General features: G+C 40.0%; 1 protein-coding gene across 9 annotated transcripts in view; it reads left to right on the top strand.

Annotated features, from left to right (window-relative positions):
- The window catches only part of TMEM131L (transmembrane 131 like), a 74690-nt gene that overhangs the window by 5229 nt on the left and 42566 nt on the right, over positions 1–26895 (top strand). For 8 of the 9 annotated variants that reach the window (XM_062492887.1, XM_062492885.1, XM_062492883.1 and 5 more), the window contains 4 exons: positions 2808–2851; positions 23154–23225; positions 24126–24249; positions 25300–25416. In XM_062492887.1, coding sequence (XP_062348871.1) covers positions 2808–2851; positions 23154–23225; positions 24126–24249; positions 25300–25416 — 357 coding nt within the window. Of the gene's footprint in view, positions 1–418; positions 718–2807; positions 2852–23153; positions 23226–24125; positions 24250–25299; positions 25417–26895 lie in introns of those variants that run through there. The other variant, XM_062492888.1, reaches the window with a different exon arrangement.

Genomic DNA, 26895 nt, shown 5'->3' with positions numbered 1-26895 from the left:
TTCACTTACAAGGCTCTGCTTGGGTCTGAAAGATTTTTTTTTTTTCTTCTCCCAAGTAGTAGCAGCTTGTCTTCAGTTTCTGTTCTTCAGTGCAGCTCAGGGGCTAATAAGGTTAATAGTTCTACCGGCTTTAAGAGCTGTTGAAGACATTGACCTTACATATATTCATCAGAGATACGTGGCACTGCAGTGTCATTAATGATCCCATCAGCTGTGCATAAATTAAATGTACAGAGTCACATAATTCAAAGCAGGGTTTGTCTGAAGACACACAATTTGTGTGAAAGTCTGAGACAGACTTGGGGTGGAACTTGTGTTCCTCTTTGGGCTTTTAAAAGGCATCTTCAGACTCCCAGCTGAGCTTCTGGATGGTGCTGATAGGACTTGGGGCTGGTTGGCCATGGAGATTATGCAGTAGCTGTCAGCTCAGGCTGTTGAGACTTGAGTGACATGAGGTGTACTTTCAAGGGCTTTCCAACACAAGATAAGCACCTGCCCCATATTTGAGATAAGGTTTGGAAGAAGGGAATCTTTTTTTCATAGGTAGATTGCTGGGAACTGCATTTTGACTTTCAGGATGTGTTCCTTTCCTTCCCCCCCGTAGTCCTGTAGTTCGAGAATGTTAGTTTTTTCTTTTTTTCCTTTTTTTTTTTTTTTTGTAAAGCCTCAGTGTAAACTTACATGCATATGTAGCCTGGAGCGCACAGAGGAGTGAAGGTAGGAGAAAGCTGGACATTGGGGTCTGTGTGTGATCAGAGTTGAGGGTGATTTTTAATTTTTTTTTCCCCTTGCACAGTTCAGATGTGCTGTGGCTGCACTGTAGATTGGGAAGTTTGCTTCATTGTTGCTTGGGGAAAAGTGGAGAAATTGTAAGGTGGCTAATTTTAAGGGTGAACACAGTGTAATGACACAGATCCAGGTTTCTGATGCCAGGCAGATTCCAAGCCATTTAAAGGAGGAGCTAAGCCATTTAAAATGAGGATAGCTTGCTATCTGGCTGTGGCAAAGGAGCTGTTTCTGGAGAAGGTGGATATGAAGTTCTCTTGATCTGCTTGATATTGTACTGTGGTCCTAGAAGTACAAAAGGAGCTTGGAGAAGCTGGAAAACATGATAGGTTTACATCATGCCATCCTGGTGGAGTCTAACAGCAAGGCTTAGCAAAGTCTCTAGAGAGGATGGCTGGGTCATTGTGGGGGCCAGGTGCTGGGACCTCTTAAGTAGATCTGTGCTAAAGAGCTTTGTGGTGTACTGCAGATTCTGGATTAGCATAGTGTCTTCAACCTCTGGGCAGGAGTACAGAAAGATTATCAAGTCCTCAATTTAACTTATACTTGCCTGTCAGTCTTGTTCCAGATTTGGTTGTGTTATGGTGGAGGCTGTGCTGCTTCTCTTGTGTGAGGTGCTTGTGACAAAAGGTTGAAGTTCAGATGCATCTTGTAGTTATTGGCAAGATCTGTATTAATATTAGCCAGAAGGTCATTGTTTTAGGCACAATAATGTTAATTATTAGTGTTAATGTTAACATTAACCATATTTGCTGCCGTAGTGTGGTTGTAATTTTTCCTCTCTTCTTGAAACTCAGGTCCTTGGAAATCCTGCTGCCTGTCCCATTCAGTAGGCAGGTAGGGCTGCCTGATCTTAAGCAACTGAAGCCTGTAGAAATATGTTTAGTATTTACAGGTGATTTTTTTCCAATATGTAGTGAAAATAGGAGGTAAAGTCAAAGATGGTGGCTTAGGGCCTGTTCCGTGATAGGCTTGCGTGGGAAACGTGTTGGAGTGGTGGTGGAAAATACAGTCTTTTCATTTTAAAATATTTTTCCCCCTGTAATCTTTTCATTGCTCAGGTCTATACTTTGTGTCTTGTAGAACCATCCCCTGCAGCAGCAGAAGTTGGGAAAACTCACCAGCTCTTCCTTGCAGGATGACTGTGACCGCCTCCTGAAAAATGTAGATCTCCCTAAAGTTGTCCCTAGTTTTGTCAGCAGGGGTTGAGTGGCTGGAACACACTTCATTTTGAGTTGTACCTAAAGCTTTCCTGGGGATTTTGGCCAGTTCAGAGTAGCTATCTCCTTTTTTAAGTGGATTTCCTGCAGGGAGCTCACTGAACCAACACTTGAGTTCATACTATAGACAGCTCAGAGTGGTTTGTGGTGAACTGCAAGCTGACACAGTTCAGCTGCATGTCTTGAAAATTACCTGTGTGCAGCAACTGAGCTAAGATGATGTATCCAGAGGTTCTGCTCTCTCTGCTTTCTGTAGTGCTAATCAGTGATGAGGTCTGGGTTTGGGACCTCACCATGCCAGTTGCAATGTGGTGCTTGGCCTTTTTTTTTTGGCATTGACAGGTGATTTGCATTTCAAGTTACTCATCATCCTATTTCCTACTGGCTATTGAAATTTCCTGATGGGGCAGAAAATTTGAAAGTAGAAGGAGTAGTCTTCCTGTAGTTTGAGGGCAATTGATGGCTTTAGATTGAAATTGTGTGTGTGAATGGATTTTGTATAGAGGCATTTGCATAAATGGAAAATGGGTCTGTTCAGTCAGCATTTGGGAAGAAGCAGCAGAGTAGCCAAGTTAAGTCACTGTTTATCTTTTGCAAGATGAGCTGAAACCTCAAATGGGATGTCCAGCAACCACCTTAGTTGACTCATAAAGGAGTTGTAGTAATCTTGGATTTCTGAATTTGTTTTGTAAATAAGTCACATGAAAATCCATCTATGATGGAGTTAAAAGTGGTACATATGTCCAATGTAGCATGTTGCAGTTCTGAGATTCTTACACGGTATTTTTGTCTGTTTGTCAGGCTGATACAGAGGAGGATGTGGAAGAGCATCTGCAAGAGCAAAGGTAAGCTAAACTCAAATGGAAGCAAGAGTATTGAACTTCAGTTTGGTTGTTGCTTTAGGAAATACCAAAGTGTAATTGGGCAGACTACTAAAATATTACTTTTTTCTCCTGCATGTTAAATAGTTTTTTTATTACTTGTGGCTTACAATTTTCTCAACTTAATATTGATTTATTAGCAAATGTAAAAAAACCTGTGCTCAGTGTATGCAAGCAAAAAATACCTTTTTTCATCTCTTTCTCCTAATCCTGTCTCTAAGATGAATTTGCTTCTCATTGCTTTCACACAAAAAAATAAATGTTTATTAATTGTTTTTGTTGTATATTTTATAATTTATTTCTTGAAGGCAGGAGACAGTTTTCCATTACAACATTTGTAAATATAAGTAGTTTTGGAATGTTAATTTGCACCAAAGCAAGGAAAGAGGTGAAGGAGATTTAAAGCCAAAGGTTTATTAATGTGTTGTTGTGGAACAATAAATACTCTGACCTTATGTCTTGAAATAAGATAAGTAATAAACCTCTTCAAAACAGTATCCACAACTCTGCTGTTTATGTTAGTATCAGGCCTTCTTTGTTTTGAAGGGTTGGGTAAATAGCATCACAGATTATTTTTTAAATGCACATCTTGTTTCCTCTGAGTGTCCAGGTTAAAATGCTTGGATATCTACCAGTGAAACACTTCTTTCCTTTGGTATGTGTTAATATGGTTACAGCTTTCAAAGATCACAAGACTTAAAATAAACATGGTGTGTATAACAGCACTGTTTTCTGATGGCAGCAGTTAGCCACAAATGCTTTTCTCATTTATCTCCAGTCTTTACCCTTAACCTAGGTTTGAGAGCAAATAGTTATGATAAAACACAAGCTTTGCTGGGAGCTCGCAGAGGGAGTAAGTCTGGGGAGTGGGAACGAGATGGTTATGATGGGTCTGTCCTGCACTGCAACACTTCTTCACGTGACGTTTCCCTTTTCTGACCCACTGGGAGCCTTTTCATCTGAACCCAGAATCACATTAAGGTTCCTGTGCCTCATCTCCGTGGGAATTACAAAGATGCTTTGGAAACAGGATGTGAGAATTACTGCGGCTGCTGACAGCTGGTGCTGATTGCTTGTGCTTGCCTAAGGGCCCCAATTTCTACCTGCAGAGGGGATTTTTTTTGCTGCCTGCTCTTGTGAAAAGAAGGGTAAACTAGTGAAAGCTGCATTTCCCAGCGCAAATAGAGAAGTTTCTGATTTTTGTCATCTGGGAGCTATTACATTTTGGATGCAAAATTTTTACTGTGTAACTTTATTACCTCTATGTTTTCTTTATTGTAGTGGAGAGAGGTAGTGAAAAGGCATCAGTCGCTAATGCTATGCTTAAGATTGTCTTCTTAGTAGGCAGAGAGATCTAATTTAGGTGGTTGCCCATTTTTCTCTGGAGGTGGATGGGGTAATTGGCTACTATGGCAATAATAAAAATATTATTGAAAATAACTAATTCTTGAGACTCAAAGAGGAAAAAGTGATTTGACTGGAGGTTTTTTTAGGTCATTCAGATGCTTAAAAATTTTTCTATTAATTATTCGTTTTCAAAAACAAAGTTGCTTTTTGGGAGTAAAGTTTGTAGCGGTTCACTTGCATGGTGGAAACATCCTTCTATTGTCATACTGAAATGCTTCAGAAAACTTGCTTAAACAGATCCTGGCTTGTGTGCATCTTCTAAAATGTTTTGGTTTGCTGCTGTATGTAAACACGTACATAGTCCTGTGTGTGCTCTATATATTGAAGGAATTTTATAGTATAGATTTCATGAAGAAGAGCCAGTAAAAGTACATTGGAAAGATTAGAATTTATAAGTTTATTTCTGGATTAATTTTCATTCCCTTGGCTTACATTACTATATGGTGAAATCATGGGGATTTCCTTTTCCTGTAGCAGCAAAACCTGAAGCTTGCAGCATCTTCATCTCATTGTCTGACTGCATGCCCTGGGGAAATCAACTGAAGCTACTGTAATTTGATGTGAAGCCCCTAGAAGCAAAGCACCTTATTGTAGGGGTATTAGCAGAAGTTAAAGGAAGTAGAGGAATCAGAAATTTCCCCAGAAATGAGGGAAGTATAGCGTTCATCTTCTTGGGGCATGAAGGAGAAAGTCTCTTTCCAAAACATTGTTTTATTCAGTTTTTAATTCTAGGTTAGTGGGTTCCCTGGGAGCTTGCTAGCCTACTTTGAAAAAAAACAAACACAACAAAATCAGTAAAGTATTAACAGTCTTTTAATGGATCTCCTGTGCATAATAAAGTCTTCCTTTTGCGGTGGTCTTCTTGGTTTGCTGTTCTTGTGGGACATGTACAAGGGAGATGGATATGGTCTTATAGTTTCTGGCTTAGATTTTGCTTTAACAAATAGAGAAATTTGAATGAGGTAAAAGACGCTGTCAAAGTAGCAATTTTGTGAAGAGTTATTTCAGAGGTGAATGAGAAATGGTTGATTTGTAGGTCCATGGATTTGGAGCTGCCCAAGAGTGAGGAGAAGATAATTATCAACTCATTAATTTCCACCCTGTGACTCCTGCTATTCTAATTGTTTGGATGCTTCCACTGGATGCTTCCAGGTTACTTCATGCTGGTTTTTGTCTCTCTGGATCAGATTCTGAAATAGGAAATGCATCACAGTAGACACTTAAGTACTGCTTCAGGCCATAGACTTTGACAGAATTAAAGTCATTTGTATTTGGATTACCCTATTAAAAAGCTTCCAGTTTCTTTCCAGTTCTTCTTTCCAGCTTTTCTTACATTTGAAAGTCAGGAGTAAAAAGATGCCTTTCATAACAGTCAATTACAGGTGTTGACAAGGAAAGGTTTTGTTGTTGTGTTTGGAGGGTTTTTTGTTGTTGTTGTTTTGGGCAGGGGTGGGGGTTGTACTCTCACCCCTTCATCCTGGTGACTTTGGTTACCACAACTGGCAGTAGCAAATTTTGAAGGCTTAGGTGCTTGCTAAAGCAGCATAATGAGCCAGGATCGAAGGGAATGGCCTGAAGTTGTGTTGGGAGGTGTAGGTTGGATATTAGAAAAAATATTTTTTACCTTTTCTTGTTGGGCACTGGAACAGCTTCCCAGGGAAGTGGTCACAGCACCAGCCTGATAGAGTTCAAGAAGCGCTTGGACAATGCTCTCAGGGCATATGGTGTGACTTTTGGAGATGGTTCTGTGCAGGGCCAGGAGTTGGACTTGATGATCCTTGTGGGTCCCTTCCAACTCGATATATTCTGTGATTCTGTGAAATGCAGAAATCTGGCATAAATAAAGAGACAGTACAGTCAGGTGGTGTGCACAAATGATGCTATCAAAATTTTGAACTTTCTGCTTCAAGGAAGTAGTCATTGGACTACAAAAAAACGTAATTTTATGTGTATGACTGTCCTGGGGTGACTTTATGATGCTTGTATCCCCAGTCGTCTGTTCTGTTGGTGCTGGATATTGAGTTCTGCAGCTTTAAGGCTGGTTCCAGGAGTGAAGGGGGAGGGAAGAGATGCAGAGTTTGTTATCAGAGACTGCACTTGCTCCCCCTCATCCTTCACACACAGTGTGGTGTCTGCAGTGGACAGCAGGAGAGAGCTCTCCTTTGCTCTTAGTTAGTTTTTGGCTAGCTGAGGCAGAGAAGTTCCCTGGCTGTGGATTTTTTTTCCTTTTTCTTGGAATTGTTTGAATCTGCTCTGGACTAAAAGCCCAGAAGAACACCCAGAGCGCGCCCCTGTGACTTGTCGGGCCTGGCCTGGGCCACAGCATTTCCCAGTGCTGGAGGGACTGGGAACAGACTGAGTGAGCTGGGCTGCAACTCACAAGTTTTTCATCTATTCAGAGTGGCAAGAGGTTTTTTATTTAGTATTGCTCATTTTTGCTCTGGGGTGTGTTTTGTCTGCTAAATAAACAGATTTTTCCAAACTTTTCTCCAAACAAATATTTTCCCTGAACCAGTTGGGGGAGGGACAACTTGAATCTGTTTCCTAGAGGGACCCCATTCAGATGTTTTCTCACAGATTTATCCTAAACCAGGACAATGACATTGTTAGTACTTGGGTTTTGAGGACTTCTGTGGAAAGGTCTTTGAGGATGCAGTTTTGCAGCTGGCACATTAAGGAACATTTGCACCAGAATAAACTGCTGTACTCAATATGTGAAGCATGTATTCTTAATATGTTATGCACAATGATTGTCTATGAGAAGGGAAATCCATAATATACTAGAAATATGGAATGAAATTAGCCAGGAAGAGGACATTTTCCAGCCTTTTTTCTCTGTCAGGGCATATTTTGCTTTGAGTAGCTAGGTATCAACTACCAAGAAAAAACCAAATGTAATGCCGTTGGCTCAGTCAGTTATTTCTGTTGACCCTTTGCCTTTGATCACTGGAGAGCATTTGACCTTGTGGACTGGAGCTGCTTGGGGCAGTAGATGGTATCGGCTCCTAGTGCTCTCCTGCTAGTGTCAGTGCAGCCTAGGAGTGACAGCTGATGCCCAGGACTTTGACTTCTCCTGACTGCTTGGTGGAATTACTTCTAATCCTGTTGTTTTTGCTGTGTCTCTGAAATAGTGCTACAGATGTGGAGGAGAAATTGAAGATAGAGGTAGCAAGGGCAGTAAGATAGATAAGCAGTAAGATAGTAAGATAGAGTAAGCAAGGCAGCTTACTAGCTGCCTGAGAGAGAGCAAAGCAGTGAAGTGCACAGACTGTAGAATTACTAGAGGGTTTAGGGAATACTTAAGAGATGTAGTTACAACGTTTTCTTCAGGGGGAATCCAGAGTGGCAGTGGGAGAATGAGCCTGCTTTGCATTGCGAGGCTGTACACTGCAATTTCTCCCTGGTGACAGCTTTGACTCTAGTCAAGAGGAGCAAATGGGGTCAGGTGCTGTAGATGGAGTATTAAGACACTTAAGAGGTGACTCACCCTTCCAAAAAGCCTGTGGTCTTAGCGTCATAATTTTTGACAGTCCAGTTAGAAAGTAGTGCCGTGGGACTTGTATGCCTGTGCACCAGATAACTAGCTTGGGTACTGACTAAGGCAGGAAAAAAAAGATTGAAAAATAGGTTAGGATCAACCAGATTTTATTTTTCCTTCTGCTTTTTTCTTTTGGTTTTGCTTACTGAAATGAATAACAATTGGTTTTGTGTGAGCAGAAATGTCTGGATATTAAAAAAAGTTTGTTGTATTAATTTTTAAAATAAGTTTTATTAAAATCAATGTAAATATCCATTTAGAAGGTGTTTCAAAATGAAAAGCTGAAAAGTGGTTCTGAGAGTGCCAGTGAGTGCTTAAGCTGTCTGAAAGGAACCATCTTAATATTTTCTACCTAAGCTTGTATGGAGTACCACTGATCACTTAGATTGTCATTAAACTTATGCCAAAAGTAACTCTAAGTCTAACTGCATGAAGACTTTTCCTGGAATATATGCTTGGTATTAACTTGTAATAGTGAAAGCTGCTTTTATTAAGTATTTAGTGGTTTTTAAACATTTTCTTTTACAAAAGAAGCAAAAATCCATGTGTATGAAAAAAAGAGACAACCTGAGTTTCTTGGGAAAAAGCTTTTTAGTCCCATTACTGTACTTGCATAAGGTAGCAATTTCTCCCGTATGCACAGAATGCATGTTTTTAGGGGTTAGCACTAAAACCTTCTTCAATATTGCCTAACTTTTGTTTTTAATTGATAAGTTGCAGCTGTTGTGCCCCACTTCCACTTTGTCTAGATTACCAAGGGACTGCTAATTTTAAGTTTTATTGGATGTCTAAATAAATTAAATTTACTTTACATAATCCTTAGAAATAAAGGAGGAGAATTGAAATGGACTTGAAATTGAACTTGGGTGAAAATCTGTAAGGGAACACCTGTAGGGAGCACAGGATATTGTGAAACTGGACTAAAAGCAGCTGACTGAAAAGAGTTGCAAGAGGTCAATGAAATTGACATCTACAAGTTCTCTTGTAGATGAAGAAACACACAGTTCCTTCCAAAATAATCAGTGTTGCTCTTCCTCTCCTTCTTTTGCTTCTGCCAGGCACAGCTAGGGTGGCAAGCTGAACTCTCCTGCTGCTTTAATTGTTTCTCTTCTTTTATGTGGCAGTTGATTCATGGATGAACTTTGCCTTGCTGAAATTGGTATTAGACAATTGGCTAGGGACAGCTCTTCCTCTGGGTGCATAGGTTCTTACAAAATACCAGTCCTTTTACAAAATTACATGGCTTGCCTGATGATACAGGGAGTAAAAAATGTGTTTTGATTTTTTTTTCCCTGGGTCATTGCATGGCAGTGCTGTGTGCTAACAAAGGTTTCAACTATTGTTTGTTTCTTTATTTCTAAATTGTTTTCAGTAATTTCATAAATGAGAGAAGTTGCCCAGGCCAGCTGTACAGTGTTTCGCACAAAACTGAGGAGGTGACCCTGTGGCTTTCTATGATCATGAGATAATGGTAAATTACAGTCTTGCACTTGTTAACAAAGAGTTGTCAAACTTCTGTCCTTAGGGTAGGTCCTACTTGACCTTGACGGAAATACTTTAAAGGTGATGTGTGGCCATATTTAATTACTCTTAGACTTGCTGTTGCAGTCCCACTCATCATCAAAATCTTGTCTGTTTGCATTGAACAAACTCTGTTGGAATGTGTATATTTCAGTTTTGTGCACTCACTGGGCTGGAGGATGCTCATGGTTGGACCAGAGATTTTTTGATCTGTCAGCTCACGTGTTACCTAAACTGGACTTTCTCATCTGTGGGTGACAGCTTGACTTTGAGAAATGAAGGCAGCCTTGGTATGGTAGTTGCAAATTGCCACTTCTGCATTCATATGGCTCATGATGCCTTGAAAAGTCACAGGCTTCTATGGAAACACCAGTTTCTGTACTGGTAAAAATAACAGGCTGGGCCTGTGAGGTCATTGTTTGCACAGGGATTATTGTGTATGGAGAAATTGTGTTTGTGGATATATGCTACTGGAGGAAACTTTCTCACATGTAATGACCTGTTTCAAAAGGACAAATAAACTGTGCTTTACATTTTGGTGCCCTATACAGTTCTTTCTTTGTCTTCCTGTGTTAATAATTTCTTCACTTTCTGTTCTCTGTATCATCTGCAGATCTCTTGCATATTGTTTTACGGCATCTCTACTTTTTTTTTAGCTTCTGTCTGGGCCATGCCTGAAGTGATTGTAGTTTCTGTACAGCCAGAGGAAGAGGCTGTCTTGCACTCTGTTGCCTGGTGCTATCCCCTGCCTTGTGCAGCTCTGCAAGTTCTCTGGATTAGAAGAACTTGTTCTATTGACAGGTTGACATTTACTTGCGATCGTTCTCTTTTTGGTTTCCCTGTTGCTCTCTGGTAGCATCAGCTGAAAATGTACACAGAAGTTCTCACTCAATGTCTACAGCCTGTTGTGTGGGACGGGGTGCCCTGTGTCACCTGTAGGATGTCATCTTTGTTCTGCTTGTCTCAAATTGTTCCCAGGGAGCCACACCCATGCTGGTGTGGCACTGCTCTGGACCTTGTGGCATCTTTTTTGCTCTTTCCTCACTTCTACAGACTGGCCTCTTCCTGCACCTGCCTTTTGGCCTGCTGTGGGAGTGGGTTGTTGTGTGGCGGTACTGTGCCAGGGCTGACCCTGCTCCTTATCTGCAGTGCAGGAGGAGCTGGGGAGGAGTCCAGCCAGATCTGCTGTTCTGCTCACTGTTGGTGAGATAGATGAGCAGGTCAGTGTGGGGCTGAGACGGACAGTGTCTTGTATGTTAGGAGTAATGTCTTCGAGTCTGTGGCTGTGGGATGAGAGTGGGTTAAAGCATTTGCACTGGGATAATGGATAGCCTGGGGGACAGCTCATGGGTTTTGTGTGGGTGGTGTGGTGAATCACACAGTGCTGCCACTGTGTGGACAGTTGCGAGCTGGTGCACACATGTGTGCATGATTTGTTGTGTGGTTTTTTGTTTTTGTTGTGTTGTTTTGTTTTTGTTTTGTTTTTTTTTTTTTTTTTTTTTTTTTTTTTTTGGCACTTGGTAATCTCTCCATAGCCTGTGCATAGCCCACCCAGAATGCATGCCCTTTAGAGTTAGGACAGCCCTGGTCTCGCCAGGTGGAATAAGGGCATGTGATGTCTTATTTCCCATTGTGTTTTGTTCAGTACTGGCTGCAGAGCTGTGTGAGAGCAGAGACAGATCTTGTGGCACAGCCTGTTGGTGTGGTCATTCAGCAAACACATGGCTTTTAATGCCAGGCCAGTCGCATGCTGTGAAGGCTGTGCAAGTCTGCTTGGGAACACAGCATTTTTCTTGTTAAACTTAACCTGCCTTGTTTTGAAAAAGGGGATATAACACACATTTGTGTGTTTAGAGAAGAGGGAAAAAAAACCAAAGAAAAGCAAAAGTAAACTGCTGCAATGGCATGTTTGTCCGTGGTAATTTGTAAATTTTGTGTCTCCCTAGCCTGTACTTGCTGCTTCTGCAATATAACTAGTTCAGAATAGGAACTTTCTTCTTATGCTTCTACTTTTACGTTTTAATACACTAGTAATGGATTTCAGATGTCTGTTAATCTCAGGCTAATCCTTCCGACCTTCTGAAAAATAGGCAGTCTCAGCTTTACAAAGTAGATAGAGATAAATGATGACTATCTGCCTGTTTGGTAGCACATTTACATTTATCTCCTGAGGAGATTTTCCCAGTTTTTTTAATCATGTGAATGCTGATATCTGATCTAATAGAAAGTTAATAATCTCTTTTTTTACTGTTCTTTGTTGCACTTCTTGACCCCTGAGTTCTGCCATGTTCTTGCAGCCTTTTTCACCTCCTGAATTAATGGGAGGGCTTGATTGAAAAGCTTTTGTGGGTCCCAGGAGAGGATCCAAAAGGGAATTGCTATAGAGACTCAGATTTCTAGGAGTTCTAGGGACTGGCTTTGAGTCACTGAGAGTGTTGCTGTTGACTCTGGCGCACCTCTTTCAGAGCTGACAGTGGCTGTTAAGCAATATATCCAAATGTTAATACTTAACACTTTTAAAAGTTTGTTGGTGCACTGAGGTCTGACCTTTCTTATGAAGCTGCTTCAATTATTTCTGTGATTTCTGGTTATTATCAAAATAAAATTGAAAAGAAAATATCGTCTGGTTTCCTGCTTCCTGCTGGTACTATTTTTCTGGTTAATGTTTCCAAAGAGTTCTTCCATGGGCAGCATGTGGGGTTGGTGGCATGAGGCAACTCTTTGCAGGCCTTCAGCTGCAGGTATTTATTTCTTATCAGTGAGGATAGAAACAGGTTCACACCAAAATTTGGCTCATATATGTGTATGCACTTTAATGCTATCTCCTGGCATTTGTTGGAGCAGTGTGTTGCGCTGCCATTGGGAATACAATGGGAACAAAGTGGGACTTTGGAGACTTCTTTGAGTCTGAGCCAGCAGTCTCAGTATGATGTGTTTAGCACCGGAGAGAATAAAAACAGATACATGCTTGTTATTTTATTATTTGTGAGGAGGATCCTTTGAATGGCTTCCAAGGTCTTGAGGTTCCTGCATGTTGTGCTGCCTTTTAGCTCCATGGCTGTACCACACTTGGACAAGAGGTGCAGTTTATACAAGCAATTGAAATCGCACATGCACTGGGTTTTTTAGGCTCTTGGACTTCCTTGCTGCTTGTGCCAGTGTGCCAAAGTGCATCATGTTCTCAAGGCTTTTCTGGGTGGGAATATGTAAAATATGTCACTATGAGGGAATATGTCAATTACTCCTCTGTTCCAGGCTGGCTGTTTTATAAACAGATGTGGTCTATGGGGACATTTCCCTCCTTTGAAACCCATCATATTCACTTACAGTTTAGTGTTAGCTCTTGTCATTGCACAACATAGCTGAGTCCTGGGAGAGTTGTATGGCAAAAAGCTTAACTAGTTGAATTCTACTGAATTATCTGACAATACAGTTGTTTCATTTTCTTGGAGGATAAATCACAGTGATTAATTAAAAAAACAGTTGGTTACATTTGGTAGAAAATAAAAGCTGTGATTTTAAATTTTAAAGTAATTACTTGACTACTGCTTGGAGTATGAAGATGTGCACTGCGTGAAACGTCACAGTTGTAGGTACTAGGTGTCATCCTGAAAGATTTGGTTGCCTTTGCAGTAGTTCATGCAGAAATTATTTTGTGAAGTTGTTTGCTCTCAGTCTAACAAGGGTTATTAGAAGGGTTCAAAATTGAAATATAAAATGTTTGTCTTTTTACCTTAGAACTCTACTGAAGTTATTGACAAGTGACTGTCATTTTGCACAGAACTGGACAGTCACGGTTTTTCTGCAGTCTGGGCATCAAGCACTAGATCCTGGCTGAAGTAATACCGTAGCAGGTCAGCTCCTGCACCACACAATAGCCACAAATCCTGAGCATTTTGAAGCAGTGATGCTATCACTGTACTTGAGTGCTGCCCAGTGTGATGGTTGCATTGGTGTCTTGATGTTAAGTCTCTGAGTGGAGGGGCAGTAGGGTTTTGCTGTGGGATGTGGCAAGAGGAGAGAGGTGGTTTTGTTTCCCCTCATTAAGTTCCCACTGACTAGGTGCCCATCATTGTTTGTTCCGCAGCACACTACACTGTGAGGTTGCACTGAGTGCAGTTTGTTCCCCTTTTCATCCCCGCTAGGCTCATCAATTTGTGTTCTTTTGGGGCAGAGGCTGTTGCTGCACCTTTACTCCCACTGGACTGTCTGCTGCAGAAACAAAGGGCACTCTGCGACCACCAGATCTTCCTCTGGGAGTGCTGCTTACAGATCACGTCTGCTCTGGTGCACAGGGATCTCATCTTTAGATTGATGCTTCTTACCAAAGCTTAGAGCAGTGTGTTGGGTAAGGGCAAAACTCAGCTGAAACAGGATGCCACCATCCATGCATGGTTGACTGGCTGTGGGGAGAGAGGCTGGGCACCCAGCAAGTTGCATATGGCACTGGAAACTGCTTGGATGGGATGCTGAACGTCTGGGCTAGAATTTCACAGGGGGAAGGACAGGGTGTAATTTCCGGAAAGGCAAAGGCAGAGGCAAAAGTATGGTAACAAGTGAAAAAACGCTAAAGATTGTGAACAGAACAAAGAAAGGGAAAAAGCCATGCTCTGATAAAAACATCAAGTGAACAAAGATACTGGTAGGTAGGGAGCAAATGAGAGCTTGCTCATTTCAAGTGATTGGCAAAACTGATAAGGGACAGCAGCAGATTTCAATCTTAACAATGAAGGGAAAGATACACAATAACAAAAGGAAGTGAAATGAGAGAAAGGAGGGAGTGACAGATTCATAACTGCTTGCACCTTGGGTAACCACCACCTAGATTCATTTCAAATTATTTTAAGTGTCTGTGTAGAATACAATCAAGTCTCTTGACTGTGGTTGGCAGATGTGTGCAACAGTCCTGCTGCATATTCATTTGGTGTTAGCTATTACGCAGTCAGCAAGTCAGACCTCACTAGTGACTTTGTAGGTCACCTCTTAAATTTTGCCTACATGTTTTGTGCTGAATTACATTGTCCTATTGACTGCAGTTGTGATTTAGCATTTTGAAGTAAAGGCTGTTTGCGCATCAATAAATGCGTAACAGCAAAGACCTGAACACAGAGATGATAAATACACTAACCACATATAAACAAAAATTGTGTAATTCCTGTTTTGTTTTTTAAAAAGAGGCACTGCGCTGCCCTCAGCAACTGAGCAGCCTGTCATATTGTAGAATAAGTTTTGCAGTTCCTTACTTTGTTGTGTGTTTAACAGGCCTGCTCCGTTTTTGTGCCTGCCTGTTGATGCTGTAGGCCATGTACATGTCTAGTTTGAGTCTAAATCTTGATTTATGGCAACTGAAGGAGGGTAGAGAGCTGAAGGACCTGTACTTGACCGACTCCTTGACTCATGCATTACATGCTTTGTTCCTATTAACTGCCTTTCTTCAGTAGTTACTGTCTGATTTTTGTATTGGTGTGTTTCCGTCTTTTATTTGAAGCCTTTGCTGCAAGCCTGCTACCTGCACCTTTTGAGGTGCTTGCTGCCTGCTTAGGCATTTCTGTGGCCTGTTGCTGACCCAGTTTCTGCAGTGTTTAAACTGCCCTTTTGAAAAGGGGACATTTCTGGCCTTTGTGAGCATTCTCAGTGTTGCTGGGGTAATGTGGTTGATCGTGCAGATGCGGTAGTCGCTTTAAAACAAACACACACCCCTGCCCTGGTGTTTCAGTCTTGCTTGGATTTTTTTTTTCCTCTCCTTGTAAATTAAAACAATTATTTATGCTTTCTGGTCATTGAAGTGATGGGCTGTGTTTTGTTGTTCCTGAAACAATTACTGAAACATTAGTATATAGAGCATATGCTTCCACATTTTAAGATGAGAACCTTTGCCTTTGTCCCCAAGCTGAGGAAGCTTGTTTATGACTTGGAAAACTTCAGGTTGTCTCATGTCATCCATGACTTTCCCATGCTGCCTGCCTTGGCAGTTAAGTCGTTCTGGGCGCATGTACTGGATTGGGGACAATGACACTTTGTTTGAACACTCAGATCTTCTTGTTTTCCCTTTTTGTACTGAAAGCTTGCAAGCTGTGGAAAGGTAAGATCAGGTGTCGAAAATGTGACTTTGTGGTAACTGCAAATCCACATTACCTACTGCTGGCCATAGTTTGGGGCAGCACTTTAAGTTTGTTTATTCCCTCTGTGTTTTTGCCATATTCCTGCCACATGCCACATCTTCCATTTTGACGTGATTTAAAATCTGCCTCACAAAGCCATGTTGCTCCTTTTTAGTGTAAATTATTGCCATGGAGTGACAGAAGCCTCTTCAGAGGCTGGATGCAATTTGCCAAGCTCTATGTCTTGCTCTTATTTCAGATGCATGTCCATCCATGTACCCAAATACCCAAAATAAGGAGGGACAAAGTGGTGTGTGTCAGTCCTGTTCCTCAGTCTACCTCAGCTGCCCCTCTGCCTATGAGAAGCCCCTCTGGCTTCAGTGGGGCCTTTGTATGAGTTCCCACGTGAGACCATGACATTAATTTGCTTATCTTAAAGAGCAAGAAGTATTGAGAGATGTATGGCCAAGACTGGTTAAATACACCTTTGGGCTGCAGAGGGATCTTTACTGTGTCTGGAGGAGCTTTTCCTCTCATGGGCAGCTTGAGAAATTCCATGTAGGACATACAGAAGCAAAGTGCATCCTTTATTGCAGTGGAAGCAGATGTCTGGTTAGAGGCTTGTCAAGAAACTAAAAGTAGCCTTAGTGATGCTTTGCCTTTAGTTTCACAGGTGAACATTTCCAGTTAGTGAACTCTGATTAGCTTCCTAGCTTTGAAATAAAGGAGGAAATGCAAGAATGTAGGGGAGGTGGAGTTTTAATATTTTACTTGATTGCAAGTGCTTTTTTAACTGGATATAAAATAATCAAAAGCTGACTTCCTGCTGTTTTTTTTTTAGCTAATTTTCCTCCTTTTCCTTTCCTCACAGTTATCCTACTTCTGAAGGAAACAAATGCTAACTTGTAGACTAAATTCCTTGCTGGAATTCAAAGCCATAACATACCTGAGATTTCTTCGGTGGTAGACATTTTGTTAATGTGAAATTAGGGTGTGTTTCATATGGTTCTGCATTGTATAATAGCAGAACGCTGTTGCATTTATCCATCAGAAGAAATTGGCTGAGAGCATATGCTATGCATTGGCTTCAACAGATCCCAGATGTTTTGTAAGGGCCTGGTGGTTTCTGTGGTGTTGCAACTACTGATCCTGGTAATGCCAATTTTTTTTGGTTTTTTGCCAGTTTGAATTTTCTGGTATAAATTTTTTCATATTTGCATGTTTCCTTTGACAAGGTAATCTAGTGAACTATACACAGCAGTAATTAGGAGTTGGACACAAACACACAGTAAGTATGCTTGTTTTTATTAATAGCACTAAGTCATGGAGCTGTCTTTCCATTTTGCACACCACAACCCAGAGTGAAAAGTGACAAAAGACAAGAAAGCTCAGCAAGCTGCACTGTTCTAAAGGGGCAGCCAGGGAAATTTTGCAGGCTGTCTGTGGTGGTATCCTGTCACCATGAGGGTTTACTAGCTTTGGGTGAAGAAGTTGAAAGGATCTGACACTGTGGAGGATTCCCCTTTGTTTTTCTGACTGCAGGACGGGATGTACTTTGAAGTAAGTATAACCAGGGTTTTGTATGGGAAGCTAGAAGAGAAAAGCTCTTTGTTTGAAAGTTGGTTTATATGACTGTGGTATTGAAGCACAGAGATGATGATGAAAATGCACAGTGCTGTCAGTTAACAAAATGCCAGTGAACAGTAAAAATAGTCTGAAATTTTTTTTAATTGATATTTTTAAGAGGTTCTTCATAAGGTTCTGTATTTTGTGTCCTGTCTAAAAAAAAAAAATCACACATCACATACGGTATAGATTTAATGAATCAGTGCACCAGAACAGAAAGCTTTGTCAAATGATGCGAAAACATTTGGAGAGGGCGCAAAGAGGATATAATACATCCCAGCTGTTCTTGAAAACAAGAACAAGAGAATGATGCTCCTGTGAGATAGTGGTGGTGGTTTGGGGTTAAAGCTACTTTTTCACTGTTGGTATTTGGCTCGTGACTTTAACTTTTCATCCTGAAGATTTGTAGTGGCCCCTGGTGTGTGGGGGAGCAGCTTAGTTTCCCTACTGTGTGTAGGATGACTGTGTGACTGCAGCTTCCCCATGCAGCACTGCCTAGAGGACTTTTAAGTGTAGCCTTGCTGCTTCTCCTTATATTTTTATTTACATCATATATTCACATTCATATAGTACAATTTGTGAAAATGCTTTTCAATTGCATAAAAAGCTATGTATTTTTTAGAAAACTTAGGTAGTTTTTAAATTTGTGGTAGCAAATTTGAAGCATTTGGAGATGCTTCACAAAGTCTTGTATGATGAAGTTTCATCTGCTAGAGGAGATAATTTAAGTTTTTAATAAATTTGGTGAAAAATAGTAGCAATAACTTTTGTCCTTACGTAACTGAAACATAGCCCTGAGAAAGCTGGTCTTGATCTATTACTCAAGCAAATGTTTGGTAAAAGGATTTTGCAAGTGGTGCATGGTTTTAAGTTTTTGAGGTACTTCCCCAGCATCTTATCAGTTTGTAAAATAAATTACTGCCAATGCAGTGAAACTTTATTGGAGTGTTTGGGTTTTTCTTCCATTTGTAGCATTTGAGGCTTCCTGTTAAAGTGCTGTGGAAATAACTTGTACAGTTTTCCATACTGAGCTCATTTTCATTGTCTGTCTTCATACATTGGCTTAAACAAGGCATGGTATTGAATACTCATGGGTAAATTACTATTTTTAAAGGTTGATGCTCAAAGATTATACTTGGCTTTAAAAAATTAGGCCTGAAATTCACAAAAAGAGGAAAAAATGTGAAGTCCAGATTGATGTTTTCTACTACTGGGTGTTTTCTGTAGCTTTGAGATGTGATCTTAGTGACTCTTCCATAACTTCTTTTCAAGGAAACTGGTATCAGGTACACTGTCCAGATCAAGGGGAATAAATTAAAACCAGAAGTTAGTACTTTTTAAAGTCCTAGGTCTGAGTTTTCTTTTATTTGCTTAGTTTCCTTTTTAGTTAGCATTCTTTTATTTTCCTGGTGAGGGCAAGGCACAGGGAAGGATAGTGGGATTTTTGGCACTTAATGAGTTCAGTGTCAAGGTGTCATATGGTCTTTCGAGCACCAGCAGGCAAATACATGCTGTCCTACAGGCCTGTATTCTTTCATTATAAAAATAAACTAAAAGGCTTGGATTAATGTAGAAACAGCAAAAGGCAGCTCCCATAGGAAGATTATCACTCTTAATTACTGTAAGAAGATTATCATGCTTAACTATTAAGCAGGTCAAGCTTACCAGTGACCACAGAGCTCTTTCATGCATTTTGCTGTAACTTAAAAGGGTTTCTGTCAAGATAAAAATTTTGGCTGTGCCTGATGTAGAAAAAGAAAACTGTTGGGTGCAGGGAAATTTGACACGACTGTAACTTCCTATTGCTGTGAGCTTTGCAGCCCCACAGTGCTTCCTGTCAATACATCCTGCTTTTCTTGAGGTGGGAGCCAGATTCTGATGCATGGTGATACTGTGGAAGCCTTTTCTCTCAGTATTTCTCCGTGTACCCTTTCTCTAGGGTTTGTGTTTTCAAAGTACCTGGAAAAGGCTGTGAGCAGCATGTCTCACTTGAAAATGTTTTCTTTTTGGTTCAGAGATGCTGGGCAGGAGTGTAGCTGGAGGACCCAGTCTTTCAGAGGTGTGGAGACTCAAAGCTTCTCTTGTAGGGGTTTCAAGTCGTGAGACTTAAGCAGCATTCTTCACAAAGGAGCCATTTTCTGTACATATATTAAATAGGGTACTTCAGGTTTGACTGCCTTTATTCATTCTAATTAATCGAGCAAGGCAAAATTAACATCTCAGCAATTATTTGTGATCTTCGTGGCAGTTTTTGAAGAACAAACCTGTGTTATGTAGGCAGTTTAAATGTTCTTTGGGGTTTTCCTTGCGGGCTTGGTAAGTAGAGAGTAAGCTAATTATGTAAAAAAGTGAATTTGGCTAAAAGATTTTGAGGTTTAAAAATGAAAGAAAAATAGCATGAGCTGCCTGCATGATTTTTGGTTTTATTTTGCAAACTCATGGGCTAGAAGCAGTCTTCAAAGAGACATGAAATGCAGTATTTTCTAAAAACCCCACAAGTCCAGGACCTGGTAAAGACAAAACGTCAAGAATACCAAGGTTCCTGATGGAGCCAAAACTGTGTGTTTCTATTCGGCAAGTGACTCTTTTAATTTGTTTGGGGAAGAACTTAAAGAAGAGAGTGAATTGTATTGTTTCTGCAATTTTTATTTTAATGGAAGATTGCTGATTTCTTGGAAAAAGATAAATTGTAAAGAAGCTTAAGAAAGAGAAAGGCAAGCTAAAGTTCTTTTTGGGGAGCAGTTATCATAGTTTACTTCATGAAATATTGCAAAATGTAAAGGCAGTTGTTGAATTATATGAAGCCAAATGTAAAATCAAGGTAGGTGTTCTGTCTGGCAGGGTACTTGGGAAAATGTGTTTGATGTGCATTTTGAACTAGTGGGCCCTGTACAGTCATCCAAAACAAGTAACTTAGTTACTGTCTGTCCAAGATACCTAAAATATACACGGTCCCCCTGGAGCATCTCTAGAGAGTGCCAGTGAGTAAAGGATTTCAAAGAAGAGGTTTCAGAAAATAAATTTCAAATCAGTTCAGGTCTCTGTGAATTCATATCTTAATTTACTACAGATTTCAGTTATTTCAGAGGTTGGGGAAGGATTTATGTGAGGGAGTAATTTCATTTTGCTCTTAAACATGCTTTATTGTGCTGTTCCTGCTACTAAAATGCAAACCACAGGCACAGCTGGGAAAGAAAGCCTTTTCTTTTCACCAAGATGTTCACTATAGCATTTTGTCCCTCACTGATTATCATCTCCCCTAGATTTCTTTACAAGTCTTAATCTCATTGTTATTGTGGTCTGCATTTAACTTCTTTAGAGTTGGTTATCAGGGTAGAGAGCAAATACTGTTTTTTCTAATCTGTGTCCTTCCATTTAAGCCCCATTGAAACATGTGGCTTTAAGGCCTATAGGGTGAGATACTCTTAAGTTTGATCATTGCAATTTTGTTGTTGTTTTGTAATGAATAAAACTGAAGCACTGATGGCTTAGGTAGATGCTGTGCAAATAATTGTTGTAAATGCTATTGTGGAACTTGGTAGGAAAAGGGACTCGGGCAGTGAGAGGCGAGGTTGCCCAGGAAGGCAGGCTGTGACTATGGACAGAGCAGGGCTAGAGTACAAGAGCAAGGAGGTTGCTGCAGGAGAGCAATGCATGAGGGACCAAGTGGAAGTAACAGAATGGTTTCTGCTTTACACAGGCTAGACTTACCTACCACTGTTTTGATTTGAAAGACAGATGTATGCTAAGGAAGGCAGGAACCTCTCTTGAAATGGACATGGTAAATCCCTTCCCCCTAAATTATTATAAATTTGAAATTAAAGAGCTCTCTAGCAAAAATATAGGAATAACAGTTCTTTACTAGGAAAATTTAAATAAAAATATGGTAATAAAACCAAAAACAAATAAACAAAAAAATTACTGATAGAGTCAGAAAAGAACCTGATACCCCATCAGTCAGGTTGTTGGTAGCTATCCAATTAAATGGTGGTGCAGTCCTGGAGTGACAGATGTGGGTCTGTTGAAGCAGTGGTCCTGTAGAAGGGTGCAGTTTTCCTCTGAAGGTCCAGTGATGATGTGGAAAGGTCTGGTTTTCCTCTGGAATCCAGTGGAAAAAGGCTGCTCTGATGTTCCAAATCTCATATTTTATCTAGTAGGAAATGCTTGGCTCCTCCCCCTGGGTGGAGCATCTCAAAGTGGGATGATGTAATTTTATCCATTATGCAGTGAGACTTGATGGCCCAGTAACAGAAGATACCTCCCTGGAGATAAAGATCACTGTCCCACCTGGTTTCAACAGATAGAATACATACTTTTGGATGCAGCCTGCAATGCACCCAAGACATAAGGATTTTCCCTTTTTTTGACTGATACAGGGTTGGCTGAACAGCAATACAGTGCATTTTTAAGAGCCAGAGCTACAGCATGGCCATGTTCACCTAGACCAAATTAAATGCCGTCTCCTACACCCACTGCTGGATTTTCACCTAGCTGGTGCATTTGCTACCTATTGCAAAGAGTGAGAATTAAGAGGAAAAGAGCTGATGCTGCTAGAATTCCTCAGAAGGAGGGTACCTCTTGGAGAGCTACGGCCAATTACATGAATTGGTAGAGAGAGGCACTCAGCTTCTTGCTGTTGTCAGCAAAGATTTTTCTGGTGAGAAAAGGTATTTCAGCAGTACCTGTAAGATGCTAGAAACTTAAGCAGAGGTGAGATTCAAGGTCATACTGTAGTGCATTAACCAGTGACTTTTATTCTGCTGTTTATGTGTATTCGTACAATAAAAGGATCTGAGAGCTTTAAGAAACAAGTCTTCCTCAAATATCTGTGGCTTTTACTGTAGTAATAATTTTAATTTGTATGTGATTAAGACAGTACTCAGACTTAACTTGTAAGTATATACCTGAGGCTGACTTTTGCAAGGGGGAGAAAGAGCTGGTGCAATGTTTCTAGGAATGGAGTAAGAGCTGGCTGCTGAAGAGACAAGGTGGTTGGAATGAGACTCTCACTAGCAGCTCCTCAGGAATGCTATCTGCATATATTGCATTCCACCTGCTACAGTAGAGAGAGAGTTCTCTCCCTTCTATGATTCTATGTTTTCATAAAAGTTGTGGGTTTTCATAATAATCAGCATTATTTTTCCTGACTGGTAATAAATTATGATGCCTGCTGCTTTGGAATATAACAGCAGAATTATGTACACACTAAGAGATATTAAAGGTGTAATGTCACAGAACTCTATTTTAAAATTTGGAACCAATTGACTGTACAACCACAAATTATGTAAAGCAGATGGATAACTAATGAGACCACAGTCCATCCTTCCCTTCTCAGACTCATCCTAGCTAGGATGCTTGTTAGCATCATCCAGTAAAGATTAAGATTGTTTTGGCTGTTTGGCTAACGTGCACACTGCTTATAGGGAAGCTTTTAACAGAGTATCACTGGTAAAATATGCAGGTAAAGTAAACAAATGCTGGGCTTGTTTTTTACTGCTGTGGTTTTTGGGACTTGTGGGGGACAAGTTGTAATTGACAAAATGGTGACGATATCATGGAATTTCTATGTTACAGAGTATTGAGTAATGTTGGAATAAGGTAAAAATGTAATAGAACTGTTAGGACTTTATTGTGATTTTTTGTAGAGCAAATGAAAGATGATGTATGTGCTTCACAGTATTTCTTATTCTCTTCTGCATAGAAGAAATGAAGCTGGCATTTGCATTAAAGCCACAACTATACAAGCAATTCTTTTGATCTCTGCTTTTGCCCAAGCTGCTGTTTACTCCTCTACCTCTGCATCCCTCAGGTGTGCTCATACCAGTGCTTGCATAGATATCTAATTGGCAAGACTGGGGATCTGCTCCATCCTGATGTCATTTTCATTCCTCATGACTCTTCCCAGTTGTTTTCCCTCTGTAGTCCATTGCACTGCCCCATAAACAGATGGGCCAGCATGACTGTAGAGACCTGTGCAAGGAAGGGAGGTTCAGAATAGAAAAGGGCCTCTAATGTATCTTCCTTCCCTACATCATGCCCACTAAATATTAATTGTCGCTTCTTTTCTTTTCAGCTTGTCAGCAAAGATGCCTCCAAATGGGAAGGCCTTACATTTTCACCCATCAGTTCTGCATTTTGGAATGCAGTGAGTATCTTATATTATCATTATTTTGGTTAATAATGAAGTGTGGAGGAGCAGCTATAGTGGGCTCCATTTGAGTAAAAAGCATTAGCTGGGATCATGCCATCATGTGAAAAAGAGAGAAGTAGTAAGTAACTTCCACAGAGCTGGAAGTGCATTTCTTGCCTTGTAATGTTTTTTAAGTTATAATCAACACAGTTCTGAGAAGGAGGAAAAGCTAATAGGCAATATAATGCATCCTGGGTGTACATTTCAGGTGATTCTGCATGGATGTCTGCATGCTGGTTGGTCATTTTTTGAAAGATTGCCTTTCTAGTGGAGGAAGAGCTTCTTGTTTCCTTTAAATTCTGATGACAAAATCCAGAGAGTCCGAAGAAAAACGTACTGGTAGAACAAATGAGATTTCTTTTCTTAGTTCTCTTTTAACAAAACTTTAAAAATTGTTCTTAAGTTATAATCAGCCTTTGATCTCTCAGTAACCAGAAAGAAACACGGTCTCCTTGTGAGTTAAAGGAGTATTTCAGAGGGATGTCTAAGATGTTGGGATTTAGGATGTACTAGCTAAAGCAAAAGCCTCAAGAGAGTAATTGCTTTAGTTGACAAAACAAGGCTTCAGTTATTTAAGCCTTTTCATCCAAAATTCTGTGCTTTGTTAGAGTTCTTGTTTTAACTCCTAGTTACTCCAACAAGATTTGGGTAAGTGTGCCTCACATCACAGTGTTACATATTTGCCTTTGTATACTAAAGGCAATATTTGGTTGGTGTATTTCCAAAGATTAATTGCAACTAGGTAATTGTTGCAGATCAGCAGGTTTTAGGGTGATTTGTGTTGCTTCTTTTGTGCATTGCCTGTGCTTATAAAGTGAATAATTTATTTCTCTTTTTTTCCCCCCCTCACTTTAGGTTACTGGGGTTACCCAGAGCTAAAATACTGCATGTCTACAACCCTAGTAGAGATAGAGATGTTGTAGTCAATTCAGTGTTTACAGCTACTAGACAGTTTCATGTGTCTCCTGCTTGTGGCCAGGTGAGTGTTGATGTACATTTGGAAGCTACGTAATGGCCAAGTGCCAAGCTGTCTTGCTTCCTTTGGCATAAGCTTTTCTATCTGTGTTTTTGTGCTTTTTTTGTAGGACCTCCAACTCTTTTTCTGTTTTACTATTTTTTTTTGTTCACTTCTACTTAGACTAGTTTTGGAGATGCCATCCAAAACCTACAGTAGGAAATATGTTTGACAGTAACAGAGAAAGAGAAGAATTTTTCAGTGTTAGGCTGTTTGAATATCATTCTGCTTTAAACAGCATTATGTAGTAATACGCAGGCATGTGAATGTTCTTCAGCCATGAATTTTCAGTCTCTTGAATGGTCTTCCATATTTGTTGAAAAATCATGCAATGAAATGTATTTTGTATTGTAATAATTGGCATAATTGACTTTATGATCTAACTGATTATTTTAACTCTGATTTTTGTAAACAATGTATAACAGTATAATGCATGTTAAGAATGAATTGCTGTGATCTCAGTTGGATGAAACCCAGGTTTTATCCTCTGCTGATGTGCAAAGGTGTTTTACTACATTTTCCTCTGATTTTTGCTTTTACTATAGCTGAATGGGTATTACTATGCAGACATAAATGTCATTGTTCTTCCAGTCAGACTGTCTAGTTACTAAGAGCATTGCCTAAGTTCAGCTTGGCTGATTTGCCTGTGTAGCAGGGGGGCACTGATTCATTTTGCAGTAGCCATCTCTTTCTGTGTGGGGAAGTGTTTCTGAGCAGTCACAAGCTGTTGGTGCTGCATGGTTAAGATCTTATGCAAAAAGAAGCCTTGACTGGTGAGGCCCCATGCTGGCTGAGAAACTCCAGCCATAACTCAACAAACTGATGTGGGATCTCAATTCTTTGAACTAAGAGTTGAGAGTTGTGCACAGATGAAACTTCTTAGCACTGAGATTCTGCTTAGTAGGATTTACAGATAGGGATGTACGTGTGGAAGTGTCCTTTGGGCTCTGTGACTGAGTGCTGAGTGTGTGATTGCTGGCATCAAGCAGACAGGTTTCTTCGTGGTCTCTGCAGGTGATTCCAGCAATGGGAAAGATGGGTTTCAGAGTACTCTTCCTGCCCACAGAAGAAGGCAGTATTGAAAGCTCATTATTTATAAATACCTCATCTCATGGAGTGCTTTCATATCAGGTAACTGCTCTTACTTTCCATATCAGGGAAATACTCTTATTTTTAACTTGGGTTTTGAATTTACTTATGTTTTAAAAATTGATTTTCATAATTTTAGGGATTTCAGAAGTTCACTGAATTCTGATCAGGTGGTGTAATGTTACCAATTCATCCCTTTTATCAGATTGTGCTAGTGTCATGATCACATACATGTCTATGGTTAAAATTACTGCTGTTAGTGGGGCTAGTTGTAGTGGTAAAACCAAGTGTATTTGTATGTGTGTACTTAAAAGATGATGGTCTAATTAGTTTCAAGTATTAGTGTAGTCTAGACTGCACTGTGCTGGAATGCATTTGTTGGGAAAAACCCACTAGGAAATATTTTTAGGTGGTTTTCAGCTGCTCTGCAGGGTTTTATGTAAACTCATTTGGGATGTAGCACAGGGTGAGAGGTTTAGGCCCTTAAACATACAAGTTGAAATAATGGTTGTGCCTTAAAGCTGCCTATTTTCTGATTAACTGATGAATTTAAGCAGATCTTTAGCTTTTAAAAATTTTTATAAGGGACACTCTATACTCCAAATTCTTGGCTTTTATTTTGATGAAGAAAACTCTTTAACTCTGAATTTTAAAAGTGATTTTAAAAGAGTGACAGTTGTAATCAGTCATCAAGCTATTTCATTCCTTTGATCTTGTGCTGAAAAACAAAGCTTCTTAAATAAAAGCTTATGTAACAATTTAAATACATGGGATTTTAATACAAATGTTGCATTTATCTAGTATTTATTAGAGCTAAATATGGCAGGAACATTTCATCAAAGATGAGGAAAAAGTGCATTATAAAGTGATTGACCTTGTCTTTTTGACATCTCACCCCTCCCTGCACCCTTCATTTAGTGCCCAGTCAACTCAGCCTTTTATCAACAAGTTGCAGGGAAGCAGTTGTCAGTGCCACCTCAAAATGGTTTTGTTTCCTGTTGGACTGACTCCTGCAAAATCAATAGCAGACTGGTTTTCATGGGCATTTTCACCAGCCATCTGAGACAGAGGAAGTAGTTGTCTGTGTTTTCAGCTCACATTAGGTTTAAGAGTTTCAAAAGGAGGCATGACTTCAGTGTTTAGTGCACAGTTACAGTGCTCTTGAGAGCATGAAAGCCTTGAAACATTTGATGTTTCTAATGCATTTATGCAGGAGTATATGCAGAAAAATCACCCAAATGGATACAAGGTACCACTGTATTGGAATGTACTTTATAACTACCTGCATTTAAAAAAAGGGCATATTCCCTTTCTTCTGGTATTTTCTATCTGTAGTCAGAGATCTTCAGTGAAGACAGAATGCATTTTGTTAACTTGCTTAAAAATATGTGGATTTTTCCTATTAAGAAACAATAAATAGTTGCATACAAGTGAAAAGTCCAAAGTAATTTTAGTTAGCCTCTAATGAACCCCTGCCTCCTTGATCCATCCTGGCTCCACACCTCCCAGTTATTGTGCATC

The sequence above is a fragment of the Cinclus cinclus genome, chromosome 5 (genome assembly GCF_963662255.1).
Source record: "Cinclus cinclus chromosome 5, bCinCin1.1, whole genome shotgun sequence".
NCBI classification, from domain to species: domain Eukaryota; kingdom Metazoa; phylum Chordata; class Aves; order Passeriformes; family Cinclidae; genus Cinclus; species Cinclus cinclus.
The sequence above is the reverse complement of the archived record's forward strand: the minus strand, read 5'-3'. Positions and strand labels throughout refer to the sequence as shown.